The 20279-nt window shown below is 41.5% G+C and overlaps 1 protein-coding gene across 12 annotated transcripts in view; it reads right to left on the bottom strand.

Annotated features, from left to right (window-relative positions):
* Positions 1 to 20279, bottom strand: part of HYDIN (HYDIN axonemal central pair apparatus protein) — a 439740-nt gene that overhangs the window by 204159 nt on the left and 215302 nt on the right. For all 12 annotated transcript variants that reach the window (XR_009256078.1, XR_009256079.1, XR_009256080.1 and 9 more), the window contains 5 exons: positions 16701 to 16936; positions 13748 to 13848; positions 10992 to 11127; positions 7999 to 8163; positions 5404 to 5556 (listed from right to left, as the gene is read on the bottom strand). Coding sequence is in view for 9 of the 12 variants with exons in the window: in XM_058708213.1 (XP_058564196.1) it covers positions 5404 to 5556; positions 7999 to 8163; positions 10992 to 11127; positions 13748 to 13848; positions 16701 to 16936 (791 nt within the window). In the remaining 3 variants the exon portion in view is untranslated. The remainder of the gene's footprint in view (positions 1 to 5403; positions 5557 to 7998; positions 8164 to 10991; positions 11128 to 13747; positions 13849 to 16700; positions 16937 to 20279) is intronic.

Here is a 20279-nt window from a genome sequence, read left to right as displayed (position 1 = left end):
TAAGTTTTAGTACATGTTCATGATATGAGAAGAGGGATAGATGGGAACTTCCTGAATGTGACATAGGTATTTATCAAAAATCCGTGGAAGATATTAGCTTAAAGTGAAACATTTGAAGCTTATTCATTAAAGTCAGGGATAAGACAGAGATGCTTACTCTAACTTACTTTACTTTTCAATATTACGTTGAGGATCCTATCTAATGTGATAAGTAAAGAATAAGAAGCAAGGTGTAAGGACCGGACAGGAAGTCTGCACATGAGGGTTTACCAACAATTAGAACTAATTAACAGATGTGTAGCAAGATTGAAGACTGATATAGACGGATACACATAATTCAACAGAGTTCCTATACATGGTTAACATCTAATTAGAAGGTACCATTCACAGGAAGAAGCTCAGAAGAGATGACAAAGGATGAATAAGCCTTTACTAAAGGACATAAAAGGAACCCTAATAGATATCCAGACTAATTATAGCAGTATAGCTCTAGTGTTCATTTTATAGTCATGCAAATTTGGACAACTTATTCATCATCCCTGTGCCTCATACCCATGCAGTCAAGTCCTTGAGATTATATAAAATAATACACATGAAAAACTTAGAACAGTACTTGGTACATAATAATGTTAGCTATTACTGTTATCATTAAGCTCCACCATTTAAGACACCAGGGATATTGAATCGGGGGTAGATAAATGGAATACAACAAAAAGCTATTTAAAAGCTGAGAAAAAGCTCATTCTCTCTTGTCTTCACACACATATTATGGGATATGGTATCTTTTTTTAAGTTTATTTATTTATTTTGAGAGAGAACCAGAGGGAGAGGGAGAGAGAGATCCCAAGTAGGCTCTGCACTGAAAGCACGGAACCCAATGTGGGGCTCAATCTCATGAACCACGAGATCATGACTTGAGCTGAATACAAGAGTTGGATGCTCAACCGACTGAGTCACCCAGGCGCCCCTGGGGTGTGATATCTTAATAATCATCTATCAAAAGGCCTTGGACAATTAGTCTGTCCATTAGAAATCTCTCTAGCACTAATTCCCTACTACATTAAGTTCCCCAAAGGAGGACGAAATTCTAGATCCATTATGACCTTCAGGTATTTCAGGATGGTGTAGTATATAAGGTATATCTATAGATTTTAACAAACCAGTTGTCACAAGTTAAAAATAAGATCCCCAGGGATACCTGGGTGGCTCAGTTGGTTGAGCAGCTGACTCTTGATTTCATTTCAAGTCATGATCCCAGGGTCGTGGGATTGAACCCTGTGTCGGGCTCTGTGCTGAGTGTGGAGCCTGCTTGAGATGCGCTCTCTCTCTCTCTCTCTCTCTCTCTCTCTCTCTCCCTCTGCCCTTCTCCCCAGCTTGTACATGCTCCCTCACTCTATCTCTCTCAAAACAAACAAACAAGCAAACAAACAAACAAATAAACAAACAAGCTCTCCAGAATGGCTACAATTCCACTATGTCCTAAAATGGACAGGGTCCAACACCAACAGTCTCACTGGATATGAAATGCCTGCCAATCTCCTTCTGAGTTTGTCTATTTATTTTGCTAAAATAGGTCATAATTTTGTATTTAAACTCTTCTAAGAGCTATGGTAGTGAAGAACTTCTACACACATTTACATATGTGAAATGAATATTTTGCCACTTAGATGTTTTTTATGCCAATTTATTTAACCTGTCTGTGCCTCTGTTTCTACCTCCTTAAAACGGGCCCTATAACATATTTCTCTCAGAGAGTTATGATAAGTGAAATACTGAACATGAAGTGGCAAATAGAACAAAATAAACATTAGTTATAATTAATTCCATCATACCATCATCATCATATGTCCAAGCCTGCTGCTAGGCAGCAGTCTCCGTCAAAGCGGAGACCCTTGTCATTTGCAGGAGACAAACAAGGAGCATACAAACAAGGAAATATAGAAAGGGCATCCCTACTTAAACAAGGGAATACCCCCAATGGCTTAGGGTCTGAAGGAGTTGTGAAAGCCCAAAGATTCCCGGGATGCTGTATCACCGTGAATGGCTCTGGCAAGTGACCAACAAAATAAATGTTTAAAAGGAACCATGCTTGACTCAGGCATCAGAATTCTTGTTTCCTGGATCCTAGAAACTCTAAAGGTCTAACTAAAATGGTCTCTCCCACAGATCACAGAGGCAGAGGGCCCCCGCAAAATGCTTTAGCACCAGCTGAATCCCAAGGTGTCACTAACATCTGTATGCAAGTTCTCAAGTTAACAGTTCCCCTAGGTTGAACGGGTTCCAAATGTTTCCAGATAAGTAGTGCTGAGCAATGCGCTTTCTCTGTCTAGCAAGGGGCACCCATGCAAAGAAGGACTCTCTATCTTCTAGCCCAGGGCTGAGGTCCTATCATATTCTTGCCCTCTTTTGTGCTGTCACCCAAGGAGCGCTGTGTGTATGAGCCGAGCCCATACACTCTTGCCCAAACAGCCTTCCTCTGCTCTGCTCTCACATTCTGATGTTTTTTAACCCTCCAAACTGGAGGTGACTTACTCTGTTGTTTTGAGACCTTCAGCTTAAATCCAAATAAATCAGCCACGGGGAACCTTTAGGGGAGTCTGGTATTTCCGGCATTCCAAAGCAAAGGAGACTTACTGCTCCAGGTCACAGAACAGTCTGCTTTTACTGATCAACTTTTTTGTTTTGTTTTTTTATACTTTACTGAAACAGAAAAAATAAAATCTTCACTGTCTTCACTCCATATTATACTAAGAAATTTCAGGCTTTTTAATCATTTTTTTGGTACAGCATTTCTTTCTCTTTTTTTGTTAAATGTTTATTTATTTATTTATTTATGTATTTTGAGAGAGAGAGAACAAGAGAGAGGGCAAGAGAGTGGGGAAGGGGCAGAGAGAGAGGGAGAAAGAATCTCAAGCAGGCTCCATTCTGTTAGCGCAGAGCCCGAAGCAGGGCTTGATCTCACAAAGTGTGAGATCACGAACTGAGCCGAAGTCAAGAAGTCAAGAGCCAGATGCTTGACCGACTGAGGTGCCCCCAGCATTTATTTCTGAGAAATTCAAGATCAATCTAAGTGTCGTTTATCTTCCCAACAGAACGGTGAAGGTGGGCTTCCAGCTTCCCATCCCCTGACCCTCCAGCTGATAACAAGCATGCTTCTTGCCCAGGGAGAAGCTAATCACAGGGGTTGCCAAGATGTGCAGGCCACGCACAAGGCTGAATGTGACAAAGGCTCAAGGCTGAGGTTAAGTGGGTACAGCATGTGGTGAGAGCTGACATTCACCATTCAATGACAGCCAAAAGAGGGGAGATGATGACCCCTCCTGTCAGGGCATCCAGCGGGAAAAGAGAACTTTCGGACCTGAATTCATAGTAATAACAGAAGAAATGAAGAATGTGCCGTTGCTCTGCTTTTTTCTGAGTGAGAAATTAAATGCAACAAATATGTGACCACCGCTAACCTGGGTACTGAGCTCTAGGCTTAGATGGAGAAAAAACAACTATTAATTGAAACTTTTCCTAATGCCTGGGAATTTCTGTGAGAATGAATTTGCAGTTTCAGTACTGTATATCAAGTTGAAATTTCTTCCCACTGTAGTTAACTTTCAAGTTAGTGTCATTCAATTCCTATAATATTAACACATATAGTGTTTATTGACTAGGATATCCCTCAAAACTCCAGCTGAAATATGAAAGGAGTTTAATCTTCACCCATGAGAATTACAGTTGAAGTACCTCTATGCTGCATGGACAACCAACTCAATAAACACCAGTTTTCCAGAAAAGGATTGCAGGAAAAACACATTCTATAGCAGACCACTAATATCACACGTTTGGCTCCTTGGAACTGGAGCTTGCTGTTTTAAGATGATATTAAAGAATCAAAAGATGGAATCATGAAGCCTTCGTGGAAAAGAAAGAGTCTCATTTTAACAACCAGCTGGGTCATTCAATATGTAAAGTATATTAGTAAAAAACAACAGAACCTTGAGGTGCTTTTTTGGTTCTTAAAATGTATCTAAGGGTAACATAAAAAGTGAAATCTGGAGTTATCTGAAAATGAGCAGGTCGGTGGTTGCTCCACTGGTACCTAAGCATTCTTGTCGTCTCTGTCCTTTTTCAGCTTCTGTAATCTGCCAGCACCCTCCTGAGCCACCTCTCATTGTCCTTGACAACTCGGCTGCCTCTCTGTCTCTCCGCTGTGAACCCTGCATGTACACAACTACACAGAGAGCAGCACTTTCTGGGCAACACCCCATGTTTTCCAGCAAGCACATCAACTAACTCACTGGATAAAAGCTAGCAAAGAGGTCTTTTCTGTAGGTTTTTAAAGTATCATTAAACATTATTCTCCACACAAGATCCATAAGGCACTGGGACAAGTGTGGAGTTGTGTCCGAACCTCAGGCTAAAAAGAGCAGTGACTGCACAGGAAACGGCTGCCTTTATGAGGAGTAATGACAAATGATAATAAAAAGGAATAATGATGATGATAAATGAATGCTAATTGGGACCAATGACTCTGAGGAGCTGCCACATGTCAGCAGAAAACTGTGATCCTGTTCCTTCTAATAGTGACTTTGAGAAAATTAATCATTGATTTTTCAGAACTATCTGACACATGCTGAAACCAAGTGTTAGTGTTCATTCAAATGTCAATAATTTGGGGGTAGGAGAAGGGATGTGCTATTTAAAAATTTATATTTAAATCAAAAAATCTTCTAAAACCAAACATATTTTCAATTGCTGACTAGAAATCCCTCATTCTGCAAAAATTGGTATTATCTCTGTTAAAAAATGAGCTTATAGGAGACTAGCAGATCTAAATATCATTATAAAATGCAGAGACACAAGACAGACTCATTTCTAGGACTATTATATATCTATTTTTGTATTTATCTTTGTTTTGCTGTTTTCTTTAATTTCTACTTTCGGCGAATATTATCTTGCTGTATTTCAAACATCCTTATAAGCTATGTCAAAATACTGCTTTTTAAAAGGAAGAGAGAATAAGCATACTAACATATTTGTGGCCAAAAGTGTTCAAATTCAAGATAAAAAGGCATTTTCAGTTACAGAGACATTTAAAAGGTGTTTTCTGGAGGTGAAAGGCTAGGCTTAGGTACAGTTCAGTGAGAAGATCTTTGAAGCCTCTTCCCAAAACTAGAGTAGATATATTGATTACCAAACTATATACATATTGTGTTTCTTAGTCAACAAAAGGATTATAATAAAGAGCAATTGGGGATGAAAATGACATAATTTAATGCATTTGAACCATATACATCTCTACTCCTGCTGATCCATTTCTTTCAAAGTCATTTTGCAAAAATAGGACCACTGCCAATAAGATAGAGGCAAAGCTGTAATTTCATCATATGGTGGCCCAGCCATCTACTTACTCACCATGCGTGCCTGAAATAACGCGGGGATGAAGGACTGGTTAGATAGGTTGAGAATCCTTGAGGAGTCTTTCAGGACATAGATATTGCCAAAATCAACTTGAGTGGGATGTACATAGATAACTGGGCCTTCTCCAATGCTCTTTAAGTGACATACCTGTGTTCCACACAAGAGAAAGAACATGAGGACAGCTGAAAACAGCTGGCCTTCAAAGATCACTTGAAACAGAAGATTCTGGCCATCTCTTTTATAAAGAGCAGGGGCACAAAAGGGTGCTTATGAGATCTGTCGTTCTTTATCCCTGTAGTCTGTGGTCAGAGTGACCCAGAGATGGCCATGCTGGTCAGACCCGTGAATCCAGCCTGGAATTCCTCCCCAAGAAGGATGATTGGCTTCCCTGGTCAGCCCAAGTTGTGCATTGCAGGGAAATGAGAATAATGGTCCTCTACATGCCAGCCAGCACTCCAGCCTCGAGAACACTCAGAGTGGGCTTAATGACTGACACTTCAGAGTCAAAAGTGGCTGGATGGAGCCCCCATTCTATTGCTTACTAGTGGCACAACAGGACTGCCCATTGCACACAGCAGTGGAGGTTGGGGACTTGCTCTATTCCCCCCAGCCCTATGCCTTCATCCAGGCATTGTGTCTGCCTGAGGAAGGGGGACTTTTTTCTTTCATGAAGTGCTACCTGCTCACAAGCAACCTTTTCATGGGCTGCATCTGTGCAGGGAAGGTGGCTGGACCGGTGGCACCTTTTGGGTTGGGCTGACTCTGTGATGTTGCTTTCTAAGTCAGGTGGCTTATCTATGGCATCTTACGTGTTAGAGATAAAAGCAGAATATATTCTCCTCTCTAAGCATTCAGAATGTCTAAGGATTCATTGCCTGTTGGGGAACCTCCTTCAAGATTCAAGATTCACGGGCGCCTGGGTGGCGCAGTCGGTTAAGCGTCCGACTTCAGCCAGGTCACAATCTCGCGGTCCGTGAGTTCGAGCCCCGCGTCAGGCTCTGGGCTGATGGCTCGGAGCCTGGAGCCTGTTTCCGATTCTGTGTCTCCCTCTCTCTCTGCCCCTCCCCCGTTCATGCTCTGTCTCTCTCTGTCCCAAAAATAAATAAAAAACATTAAAAAAAATTAAAAAAAAAAAAAAAAGATTCAAGATTCACCCTTTGATTCAGCCCAGGCAGCAGACAGCTTTCCGTGTCTCCTTCTTCCCACACTTGGAGAGAGGTCAGTTCTCAAAGCTTCAGTAGGTTAATTTGAGCTATGAGTCCAGTCAATATACAGGAAAGATCCAGTGAGCAGTGACTGAAACCACTCTCAGAGTCCACATGCAGCAAGCGAGTGATAGTCAGCTTTGTACCAGGAACAACTGAGGAGGATGTTAAACACACAGATCTGCTCTCCCCTCAGAGATTCTGATTTAATAGGACTGGAAAGGGGCCAGGCATGTCTGTGTGTGTGAGGAACTCCTGATAGGAGTTTAAGAACAACTGCTATTGACAAGAAAATTCCATAAACATATATATATATATATGTATATGTAATACCATATATATGTGTGTGTGTGCATGTGTGTATATATATATATATATATACACACACACACAAGGTATTATTCAGCCATAAAAAAGAATGAAATCTTACCATATGTGACAACATGGATAGATCTATTGCTGTAGACAAGAAATTTCCATATATATATATATATGGATTTATATATATATATTTTATATATATATATGGATTTATATATATATATTTTATATATATATATATAAAATTTATATATATATTTTGAGCTATATATATATATTTATATTTATATTTAATATATATATATTTATATATATATTTATATATATATATAAAACACCATAAATGGAATACCATACATAGCCATAAAAAGGAATGCAATCTTGCCATTTGTGACAACATGGATGGATCTAGAGAGTATAATACTAAACAAAATAAGTCAGTCAGTCAAAGACAAATACTATACAATTTCATTCATATGTGGATTTAAGAAATAAAAAAAAACAAAGGGAAAAAAAAGAGACAAACCAAAAAACAGACTCTTAACTATGGAGAAAAAACAGACGGTTACCAGAGGAGAGGTGGGGGGTGAGGGGAGAAATGGTGAAATAGGTGAAGGGATTAAGAGTGCACTTATGATGAGCATGGAGTAATATATAGATTTGTTGCATCACTGTATTGTACACCTGAAACTCATATGACACTATATGTTAACTATATTGGAATTAAAATTTTTTAATGAAAAAAATGTTAAATAAAATAAAACTTTTTTAAATAAAAAAAACTATTTAATTGAACACATAAAAAGTAAATTGTAGAAAAATTAAAAATTAAAAAATAAATAAAATAGAATGAATAAGAAATTAAAAAGAACAAATGCTATAAAACAGCACTACTTCTCAACGGATCTGAAGATAAGTTCCCGAAGTAACACAACACTAGTACTTTGCCACTGCAGAGTGAAAATGTACAATTCTAGAATTGCGAGAAAGCAGAGGATATGCAGATATGGAATATGCAAGATATACAGCAATTTTAAACGCAAGTCTGAAAACTGGCTCTCACCATAGGGGGGTCCGGGCTCCCAAAGGTTGAGATGTAAACTATGGACCTATATTCCCCAGTGACCTGGGTCTCCAGGGCCAGAGGTATGTGAATGGTGCTGTGGGGGGGGATGACTCCACAGGGGGTAGGACTGGAGAGTAACACAGCCGGCATGTCTTCATGTACCTGGTGGGAGAGACAAGCTGGAAGGATAAGCAAGCCCCTGGCAAGGCACAAAATAAATAGCATATTAGATTATTTTGAAACAGGTGTTGCCCCAAGTCCATGCAGGTTCTTTAGGAGGATGTCATCATTCAGGCAAGTAAATGGGGATCAGCACCTCAATTCTGCTAAAGGGAAGCAGGGTGTGCAGAAGGCCCCAATCCAAAGTGCACAACCCAGCAAGATGCAGAAATTATCCACAGTGTGAATTAGTTCATGGGAACAGCTTCCCATGGCCAAATTCCTTCACCTGGCCTTCCACGTCCTCCACCACCTGGTCCCTTTACGCTTTGTCAACAGGGACCACTGGATTTTCCTGAACACATGATACTGCTTCCTACTTCCAACACTCTGGAATGCCCTCTCCCTTCAATGGACCTGCACATTTATCCTGAATACCCACAGGTATCCTTTGTGCTCTAGTGTAAGGGTGTTTCCTCTGTCCCTAGGGGGCATCCTACAGTCCTTCTCCGTAGCATGTACTATCTGTGTCCATCTGTTCCATGGGCTGTCAACTTCCTAGGGCATGACCTGGGCCTCTGCTGGCGCGATTGCTGGCCCAACACATATGCTCACTACATGTTTTTTAAATGGCAAAATAGGTAGGTGAATGAATGAATGTTATCCAGTGTTTACCAATGTATGTCCTTTAGAACCTTGCTCTGCAGCATATTACTAGCTTTTTTTTTAATGTTTTTATTTTATTTTATTATTTTATTTTTGAGACAGAGAGACACAGAGCATGAGCAGGGGAGGGGCAGAGAGAGAGGGAGGCACAGAATCCGAAGCAGGCTCCAGGCTCTGAGCTGTCAGCACAGACCCTGATGTGGGGCTCAAACTCACGGATTGTGAGATCCTGATGTGAACTGAAGTCAGATGCTTAACCCACTGAGCCACCCAGGCACCCCTATATTACTCGCTTTTATGGAACAACAGCAACAAATAAAACCTTAGCTAGATGGGGGTGCTTGGGTGACTCAGTCGGTTGAGCATCTGACTCTTGATTTCAGCTCCAGGCACAATCTCATGGTCTGTGAGATCAAGCCCCATGTCAGTCTCTATGTTAGCAGCCAGAAGCCTGCTTGGGATTCTTCCTCTCTGTCCCTCCCCCGCTCACGTGTGTGGCTCTCTCTCTCTCAAAAATAAATAAATAAACATTAAAAAAAAATCTTAAAAAAAAAATCTCATGACCAAGTAAGTTTGGGTAATTCTGGGAAACCTTAGCTGTTGGAGAAAGAACATACAGATTTCACCTGTCCAGGCACCCCCATGGTCTTCGTACACCTGGGCTGGCCTAACATGGCCTAATCTAATGCATCTTGCCTATGTAGCAGTGCTCTGCCCAGCCTTACTGGAGCCTGAAGCAAAAGGGAAAATCAGCTGATTCTGCCTTTATCTATTATCTTGATTTTTTTATGAACTATTTTGCATTAATTTTGATTTCTTAAAATGTGACATGAAAATATGATTTATCTTGATCCCTGAGTTTTTTGGCTCCCCCCGCCAATCAAATTCTGTGCTCATGGCAAGTGCCTCACCCGTTTCCAAGCCCGCCTGTGCAGAAAAAGCTTCCTCATTACCCCAGATGTAAGTAAACTGTGCTCTAAGATCTTGAGATGATCATACAATACTCAAGGCTAGCCTGTTCCATTGTTGATCGTCTAAAAGTTAGAAATGCTGTCTCCCATCAACCCAACCCTTGGTTTCTGGTTTTGTCTCAGAGAAGCCCATACAATAGTTCTAATTTCCTCTTATACATAATAGCCCTTTGAAGGGAAGGGTGGCTACTTCATCCTAGTTAAGGCTTTCCTGTTCCCAATTAAACACTATGCTCCTCATATAACTTGGATTTCCAGATGATGTTGATTGCCATTCTGGTTACTTCACATGTGATTTTTTTTCTCATGTTTCCACTAAAAAAATACAGTGTGAATATCTGAAGACAAAACCTGGCACTGCCTTGAGCAGTAGCTATCTCCTTCCTTTAGCTGATCACAGTGTTTCTCTTATACAGCCTAACCCACCTTGGTTCCGCGGCCTCCATACTGGTCTTTGAACACATTTTGAAACTGTAGTCAAATAAAACCCCCATCTGACTTGTTTTTGGGATTTTTTTTTGGCATGAATTTTTATTAGAGTACTGTCCTTACAGAACAATAGAGTTTTAAACCCAAATGCATTCTTGGTAAATTGCATCCTATTAGTGACCTTCCATTACTTTAGTCTATGCAGATCTTTCTGACTCTTGAACCCATATGTGCTTCATTGCTCAGTGCCCCACCTAGCTGGGTGTAGTGGCATGTGGACAGATCCATTCATAAAACATTAGAAGGCAACTTCATTTTTTCTTTTTGTAGTGTCTCTAGCCTTCTAGTTCAACAAGTCCATTTATAAATACTGCATTACTGTACTTTAGCGATGCTGTTAAAGTCACAGCCATAGCCATAAATGAAAACTCTTAGCTCTGCCTCATTTCCCACGACTGATTAATTCATAGGCAATTATTTGTAGGTGAAACTTCTGCATGTTGGCTTAATTGACCCTTGCCTTTCTTTATCAAAGGCAATTTCCCTGGGAAATTAAGAACTGTTTACACCTGCAGCTGCTCGATCATGCAGGTGGCAATCCAGCTGTGGCTTTATGACCCCATGCCCGTTTTATCCCAGGGTTCAAAATCAGAATTACAGAAGGTCATGTGTTCAGGAATATGGCTCTTTAGAAGGATTTCTCTTTCTCATTGAGGGAATCCAACTGAAGAAAAATCAACACTGAAAAAGGATAAAGTAAGTCACCTGAGGTAGAACCTCATAGCATCCTGGGAGGTCATCGTGATTGACAAGCTGGACTGTTTTCTCATAGGGGTACTTCAGGAAGCAGTGCCCAAAGTCCACCTCTGTGTTCACCATGTGGAGGGTAGGTACAATACACCTGCTCAAAGGAAAGACCCATTAAAGAATTCAAAAGGATAGAGAGCTTGTTTACAGATGGAGAATGCAGAGTCCCAAGTTAAACACATTTGTCACTGTCACATGGTTTTTCTCTAATAACTACATTAATCATTTTTAAATCTTCTCTCCTGTCATTCCTATCCCTTAGCTCCCAGTCACCACTGTTTAATCAAAAAAGGGCTAGAAGCAAGACTCCTTAAACAGCGGTCTTCCATGAGTAATGACTAACATTTCCATTGTTTTTCATATTTGGCTTTCTTTTACCAAGGGGCTCCCACAGTGTAAGTTCCTTAGGGTAGTGGAACTGTTTCCAAGGCAAATAGGGCCAATGCTACCAGCATGGGGTCCTAACTAGCTGTGACACTCTGGACCAGTCAGAGTCCCCCGAGGACGAGCTACAGTTTGCACCATCTAAATTATGGTAATAATTCTAATTCCTAGGCAGAACAGCTGTCTTGGATCAGGCTTGGGCAGCTGCTCAACCCAGAAATGGCACCGTGACAGTGGTGCTCAACGTGAAGGTGGGTGTGGTAGGGGAGGGGAGGCAGAGTGGGGTGCAGGGGAGGAGGAGTTGAAGCCCTGTGTGTGCAGTTGGTCTATCATGAGGTTATCTGTGTTTCATTTTGTGTCTACATCTCAAAGTCTTCCCTGCCTCGCTGCACTGTCACAATATAGTGTTGTGGTGAGGAGCAGTGGTGTCTGAATCAGAGCCAGGCTCAAAGAGTGACCTTAACAAATACAACCTTGAGCAAGTTGCTTTCCCTACCGGAGTTGCATTTTGCTCCTAGGTAAAATGAAGGCAATTCTAGGGATTGACATTAGCATAATTAACTCAGAGTGTTGTGGGAAATACAGGAGCTAACGTGAGAGAAGAGCACAGCACAGTGCCTAATGCACTGAGCGAGAGCTCAGTCAGAGATGATTAACCTGTGGTAGAGGGCACCGCGAGCTGTCACGGCTGGCTCTCTGCAAGTTCTGAAAGCAATTCTTTTGTTGAGGGTCTTCAAGCAGTTCCTACCGATTACACCAAAAATAATGACATGAAAGTGAGTCTTGTTAACCCAAAATTTGAGGTTTAGCACGGGATGAGTGTTCATTTTTAGCTAGAATGGAAGCTGTCAGTTGACCCGATGACTTGCATAAAGCTAACCCTTCACTACCTGAAACACTGTGGCTGATAGGACTTAGAGTATTTCACTTGGGTCACAGAGTACACATGGTAGGAAACTCATAGCCTCTTAGGACTCTGTTGTTGTTGTTTTCTTTAACTCAGGGTTTCCCATTGACAGCTGCAGGGAAAGGGGGCTGAAAAGGGGAAAGTATCAGAATCAACCCACCCAGAAAAGAAATGCAAGCCTAGACAAAAAAGCTAAACCTGGGTATAGAAAGGACCAGATGAAAGAGCTTTTTCTGTTTTTAAACACACAAAACAATTAGTTAGGTCTTTGGAAGGACTAAGTAGACCATGGCAAGGCCTTGACCTTCAAGTTCTTTCTGATACATCTGAAATTCATGAGACCTAAACTCTAGGGATGGATATGTTATCAGGCTTTTATTAAGTAATTTTCTCAATTTCATTTAGATGGCATTTTCATACAAACCCTCTAAAGCCCCAGACCTGAATACCTGTTTGCTTTGGCAAGAGTGTGGTCCACGATTTTATTTATTTAATCAGGATCACTGTCATCATTAGCATCACACTCCACTCTTAGGAAGACCCCAACTTGGTCAAGGAGACACAATCAACAAATGGCAGAGCCAGGATCTTAACCTGACTTGAGAGTCCACTGCTGCCTCTATTAAAATGGAGAGAAGGTGGGTACAGTTCTGAGGAGTTTATGTTGTTAGCCTCATTCGGGAGGCCTGCTTGCAGCCTGCATTGAAGTCATAGTAAGTGTCCTAGTGCACAACTGTCTTGCTAAATGGACCTTCCACTGCAGGCCTGTGAGCACCACTCTTTCTGGGCATAACCCTGGAGTACTATATTTAGAGATAAAAATTACAAAAACAGCAACTTATGGGGTGCCTGGGTGGCTCAGTCCTTCAAGTGTCCAACTTCGGCTCAGGTCATGATCTCAGGTCAAGCCACACATCGGGCTCTGTGCTGACAGCTCAGAGCCTGGAGCCTGCTTCGGATTCTGTCTCCCTCTCTCTCTCTGCTCCTCCCCTGCTCACGCTATGCCTCTCTCTCTCAAAAATAAAAGAAACACTAAAAAAAATGTAAAGAAAAACAGCAACTGTTCACCTCTTCCTGGTAGAACCCTTTCAGTTACATACACGGAAAGTCAGACCATTAGGGAGCACTATTATTCTTAACGCGGCAAAACGCGTGTGCACACACACACACACACACACCCCTTTTCTTATCTGCACCAGAGGTGTGTGCTTGCTGTTTTAAAGCTTTATCATTTGAATATCAGATTCCATATCAGATTTGCTTTCCCAGGAAAGCAGAACAAATGCAGTGAGAACTGGTTGCAGGCATGCTGCCTCCGTGAGAGGCAGCCATTGCTGGCTGGTGGCTCAGGGGAGACGCAGGAGGAGAGAAAGCAGGTGAGTGTGATACCTGGCTATGGAGAGAAAGCAGGTGAGTGTGATACCTGGCTGTGATTAGGAGTGCCAGCACTTCTTCCCCGATGCCCTCCACGTCCACCACCAGGGCCAGCTCATATTTCTGCACGGTGTTGGAGCATAAGGTCACCTGGAAAGATAAAGGTGAAAAGCCGCTCTTCCACAAGGCCGGCCCTCCCTCTGTGCAGCGGAGAAAGGAGCCAGGGGAGGACAGCACTGATGAGGACGGCTTCTGAGTACTTTTCATGGGGTGTTTGGCGTTTTACATTTTCAGCTGAACAAGTTACATTTTGGGGTCAGGGCATGCTGAGTTTTTTCAAAGGCGAGGTTAGAAACCAAATGGCTTTTAGTACAATAGGTTTGCTCATTTCTGAGAAGACTGTATCAAAGAAGTCATATACCTGCATAAGGGGAAAAAAATGACCCTGAAAGATAAGCCATAACAAGCAAACTTTCATTACTCAATTTAAATTGTTCTCTATGCCTCCTGGCTATAGAAATTACAAAAATTCAACACACCAATAAAACACTACAGCTAAGTTTCTCTTACAGCAAAATAAATGAACATGAAACCATGTCAGTTCCAGAAAAGGGCCTAAGAAATCAACTAGACTTTTTTTTTTAATCAAAATCTTGTCTCCCCACTGTCCACCATATTCATTATTAGAACAGAAAATGGGAAGCTCCAAAGACAGGTCTATTCAAGGACAGTATGTGCCCAGTATATTCTATCCTCTGATTTTTATTTATTATTGTGAAATATTACATTTAGCTGTTGAGGTCCTGTCACCGTTTTTAATTGCTTAAAAATGATTTGTAGTGGAAGAGATAATTTTAAGTCTAGAGAACAGCTTCTAGCATAGGTTAAAGCTTTTCTGTACATAAATTATGTATGAAGGACTAATTAAAGAATTTTTTTTTTGGTTGCAAAGGGAATCACTGGATGCAAATTTGAGTCCACACAGACATGGTTGATGTAGTTCAGGAGTGAACATTGAAGCTTGGGGAAAGCTTTTCCAAATCTGAAGGGAAAATAAAGTGAAGGTGGAGCCACTGATTTGGAAAGAAAATTTGTCAGATGTGGAGAGAAGCAGTTGGCCTGGCATGCAGAGGCTCCTGGAGTGACTCTAACCCCTGTTCCTGTCTCTGAGCTCTGGTTAGAAGGCAGAGCAAGTGGCTCTCACAGAAGGCTGCTAGGCAGGTGCTACGTCTTCGCAAACCTTCCTGTGCGATGCGTGAGAGGGAAAAAAGGAAAGGTGGGTGATGTGTAGGCTGAGCATGAAGTAAAAAATAAATTCTTTGCAACAGCGCTTCTTCCTGGGAAAGCCACAGTGAGCAACTGCCATGATCTGAAAGGTTGTGTCCCACCCCCCAAATTCATATGTTGAAATCCTAACCCCCAGTGTGGTGGGAATTAGGAGGTGGGGCCACTGGGGGTGATTAGGTCATGAGGGTGGAGCTCTCATGAACAGGATGAGGACCCTAAAGAGAAAGACCCCACAGCTCCTCTCCGCAGGTGAGGACATAAGTCAGCAGGCCGCCCCTCACCAGAACTCTACCATGTGTCACCCTGATTTTAGACTTCCAGCCTCCAAACCGTGAGAAATAAATTTCTGTTGTCTATAAACCACCCAGTCTCAAGTATTTGGGGTTTTTTTCTAACATTTTTTGTTAAGTAGCCTCCACGCCCAGCATGGAGCCCAATGCGGGGCTTGAACTCACAACCCTGAGATCAAGACCCGAACTGAGATCAAGAGTCAGACACTTAACCCATGGTGCCACCCAGGTGCCCCTCAAGTATTTGTAAGAGCAGCCCAAATGGACTAAGACTGGGAACCTGAGAAGTGACAATGATATGTGATATAAACCTCATTGGGCCCATGGAGATGCCCTTGGGAGAGCCAAAGACTCCCAGAAAAGATTTAGGATGAGCGGCTTCACGGTGAGATATTATGAAACATTTAAAGCAAATGCGGGGCCTAAAACCATACCTGAATTAAATATTCAAAGGTCATGACTAAAGAGAAAATTGCCGGGGCGCCTGGGTGGCGCAGTTGGTTAAGCGTCCGACTTCAGCCAGGTCACGATCTCGCGGTCCGTGAGTTCGAGCCTCGCGTCAGGCTCTGGGCTGATGGCTCGGAGCCTGGAGCCTGTTTCCGATTCTGTGTCTCCCTCTCTCTCTGCCCCTCCCCCGTTCGTGCTCTGTCTCTCTCTGTCCCAAAAATAAATTTAAAAACGTTGAAAAAAAATTATAAAAAAAAATAAAGAGAAAATTGCCACCTTCGCCATGGAAGTCTTCTCTTTTTTCTTTCCCAGAAAAGATAAAAATCATTTCAACTTAGCAGCCTTCAGTAATGCTAGACCTAACTGTTTGGAAGAGCAAAAGTAGGTGAAGGAAGACAGTAAAATCCTTCTCAGTGAGCTGTGAAATAATTCTGCTGGTGGCTCTGCTAGGCCATGCCCAGAGCATCACACTGTGGGCCTAAATATAAAGCACTGTTAGGGATATCACATCTACGTTCACCACGAAGCCCAGATTTGTATTAAAAATCTGAATAAACTGGGTATCATCTGTGGCACAAATACGGACATTGATTGGTATAAACAATTAGATTCTGAAGGAAAGGAGCACCTAATTATCAGTGAGTTCTTAAATCTTTTTACATCTGTATTGATGAGTGTTCTATCTATGCAGAGCAGGGGTTTCACTGGATTTCTCGAGAATCCACGTTTTGGTGAAGGCAATGCCTCTGGATTGGTGGAAATTCACGGGAGCAGTGTCAGTTCTTGTGCCCAATATATGTGTATCTGGTTTCTTGTGCCTCTGTGGTTTATGTCCTTATAGGCCCACTTTTCCACGTGAATTAGAGGCACTCCCTCCCGCTGACAACGGATGTATAAAGCAAATCCTAGCTGTGATCCTAGCAACTATCTGAGAGCGTGGCTGCCTGGGAGTATGTGCTGGGAGGCTGTGCACTTTACCCTGATAGCAGCAAATCCTTGGGGGCGAATGGTGCCACTGCTGGGAGTGATGGTGAATTCTTTTGGTTTCGTTATGGGTCTTTCGTCCTTGTTCCAAAGCGGTCTTTTGTTGTCTGAATACTGCTCACATCTTGAAATGCTTTTCTGGCCATCGCCATCTCCAGGGACGCGCAGTTTGAAGGTCATGGGGACTAAGGAGGTATTATTGAGGGAACATATCAAGGTATGAGGGAAACCTGGAAAACAAAATGTAAGGTGAGATATCAAAGCCCCACTATAGCCTCCCTTGAAACTTCAACCTCTGCTACTATTGCCAAACCACTTAAGTGAACTGCCTGTGCAATTCATCACCACTTGCTTAACTCCACCTCTCCCTGATATTGTCCTCAATTGTACCATCAATGAATGCATTTCATTCATTCAGTCAGTCAGTCAGTGAATACTTATATATGCGTACTATGTAGCAACTATAGACATAAAACCAATCACTTGATGTTCATCCAGGTCCCTCTCAAGAAGCAGCATCTATTATTATCTGTTTGGTGAGTAGTTCTCCAGAAGTATGCTTTGCATTTAATTTTTACACAGAATACAGATTTTTTTAAAAAATTGAATCACGTTTGCTCTTTTTATCTGCCAACGTGTGAAAGGAGAAGCCTGTGTGGTTTTCCCTGCTGTGTGACCCAGAGCCCGCCAAGATATTATATAACTCCTCCTGGACCTGTCTGAGGCTCATGCTCCCAGGGTTGATGACACAAAATCAAATAATAGCGTCTCCTGAGAGAGACTTTACAATCTGCTTTTGAGCCAGCCAGAGACTAACACACTGGCTTTTACCTCCCTTAGACAAAGCTACTTTTTCACGTTAAATCCAGCCTTCCTACGTTCAGTTCAGTGAGACACCTGTTCCTTTTCTAAGAGATGTGGATCCTCCTTGCCTGGCAGGCAATAAACTGAGCTCTGATTTTGGGTTCCCGAGGTGGCCACTCTATCTGCATATTTCTATGGGATCCAAACACTATTCTTTCTACCTGGAGCCCTAATGCAGTAAAACACAATTGGTCTCTGCTAGTTACTACATTACTGCAGGGGATATTTTGGACTGATCTATTTGTCTCCCCATTTCTGAGCCTTTGTCTACACATTAGGACTGTTGGAGGAAATGCATTTATGTCTCCTTTGTGATATTACCTGCCAATCTACTTGGAAGAGATCTCTTATGGAAAAAGAACTGCCTGCTTAAATGCACCTGAAGGACTTTCTTGGAAATTCCAGAGGAGCTGCTAGAAAGTCCATTTAATAATCATGTATTGCTGCATTCAGCTTTCCAGAACTTTCCCAGCAAAGACTATTGAAACTGTAGATCCCTCACCCTTGTTTATTTTTACTTGACCATTTATAGGATCAGCACTCTTCTAATGTATAGGGTACGCTGGAAGTGGTTTGTATAAAGATTCAGATGGGTCCTTCCAAACCATTGCTCAGACTATTTCCCTGAAGCTAGAAGGTTTTTTGAGAATAAAGCCAACTATAACCTCCTAACTAGAACAATTCCTTGTACAATGACCTGTAAACCCCATATCGCTTGCTAAAAAGCCTAAAGAAAGTGGTATTATTTTGTTAAAGACTGAAGGGTCATTAATAATACAAGTGTTACTCCTAGCTTTCTGCTTGCACCAAATCCTAATACTATTGGGTTTAGGCTTCCCTCATGCTTTCAATGATCTCTTCTGCTAACCTTTCTCAGATCTTTCTATAATCATTATAATTAAGATTGTAAGGGACAGGGGAACGTGGGTGGCTCAGTCAGTTAAGCGTCCACCTCTCGACTTTGGCTCGGGTCTGATCTCATGGTTCATGAGATCGAGCCCTGCATCAGGCTCTGAGCTGACAGTGAGGCTTCTGCTTGGGATTCTGTCTCCCTCTCTCTCTGCCCTTCCCCTGCATGTTCTCTATCTCTCTCTCAAAATAAATAAAAATAAACTTAAAAAAAAAGGTTGTAAGGGATAATTACAATTAATTGTCCCTGGGCCCCGACTTTACAACATCCTAAAATCAATTTAAATATTTCTTCTTGAGTGAAATACTGCCTGTTCGTACCTGGGCCATGGAAGACAACTATCGTGATTTTTTAAAAATGTTTATGGCCCTTAAACCCTAACTTCTCCGGCCAAATTATCCAATGGTCAGGTCCACTGAATGCCTGGAGTCTTCCAAACTCCCTATTCTCATTCCACATATTCCTGTACCTCTCGAAAAACAGTGAGTTTGCAAATACTTACACTCTGCCCTTTTGGTCTATAATCTGGCATCTCAGTTGTTACCTGGTCCATTGTATTCTTTGATGAATCTGAGGACTTATCAAAGCTTCACTGCTCTTTCAGAGATCATCACCACCTATATTCTAGAATCTGACTCTTTCACCCTTCTAGCTTCCATCAACCTAATTATTCGAAATGTCATCCAACATCCAATCCTACCATCAAAATATTTATAGCCATACTTTAAACATTTCAGATACCAAACAACAGTACTATTACCTGTCGTCTACTTTAGGGTATTTATAGTAATCTAACACCATCAATCCCAATAGGTCCTGATGCCTAATCTAGATCTGCATCTCTAAGCAAATAAAGGCTATGTCTCCAACACTAACCTATAACAGACACCTCTTCAAGAACATGCCTTTTTGCCAAGATGGGGACAATATCACCAACTTTAACAATATGTCTGTCATTCTGAAATAACTAAAAAAATTCCTTCAATTCCTGGCTTATTCCTGTAACCATTAATTTCTCTTGCATTTCGAACTATCAAACTATCGAAAGACCTACTGGTCTTTCATTCCTGAGCCAATCACATGCTTACTTTTGTCTGCCTCATCAAAGCCATATTTGCACATGTGAGGTAATAATTAGGAAGTTGCCAATAAATAACTCTTCAATGTACCATGTTTCTTTGTGACAGGAGGCCTATCTTCCTGGAGAAATAAATAATGACACTTTGGGTAGGAGTCATGAAAGAACTCTAGTACCAACTTTAGGACTTAACAATATTATCATCAAATAATTCTAAAACTGTATCACAAAATGGTTCCTAACTTTGGCTGATACATTGCAGAATCCAGAAGCACAGCAAAGTAGCCTGCATTGACTGACCCAAGTGGTTTTGAAAATGAAATAGCCCTAGATTTCCTATTGGCAAGCAAAAAGGTATGTTTTTCATTAATATTTCCTGCCACACCACAGGGAAGATTAAGGAATCCATATCTAAACTAAAAGAAATGTAACTTGAATTTTTAAGGTGGACTTAAGTGGGATAAGTTTTTACGTCTCAGACCTGGGGACTATTGGGTCATGGCTCTGTAGTGTCTTCCCACTCTTATCTAGCTGCGTTATTGCCAAATGGTTCAGTAAGATGTTGTACAACAAAAGAAAAATAAACTTTTTGTAATTTTCATCTAAGCTAGTTACCAAAACTTCTAGCTAGACCAACTATGAGAAACAACTGTTGATTATTTTCTCTATAGCTCAAGGAAACAATGAATAAATTACCCAATAATGGCTTTTCCTATATACT

This window comes from Neofelis nebulosa, chromosome 17 (genome assembly GCF_028018385.1).
Source record: "Neofelis nebulosa isolate mNeoNeb1 chromosome 17, mNeoNeb1.pri, whole genome shotgun sequence".
NCBI classification, from domain to species: Eukaryota; Metazoa; Chordata; class Mammalia; order Carnivora; family Felidae; genus Neofelis; species Neofelis nebulosa.
This window is presented reverse-complemented; position numbering and strand designations above follow the sequence as displayed.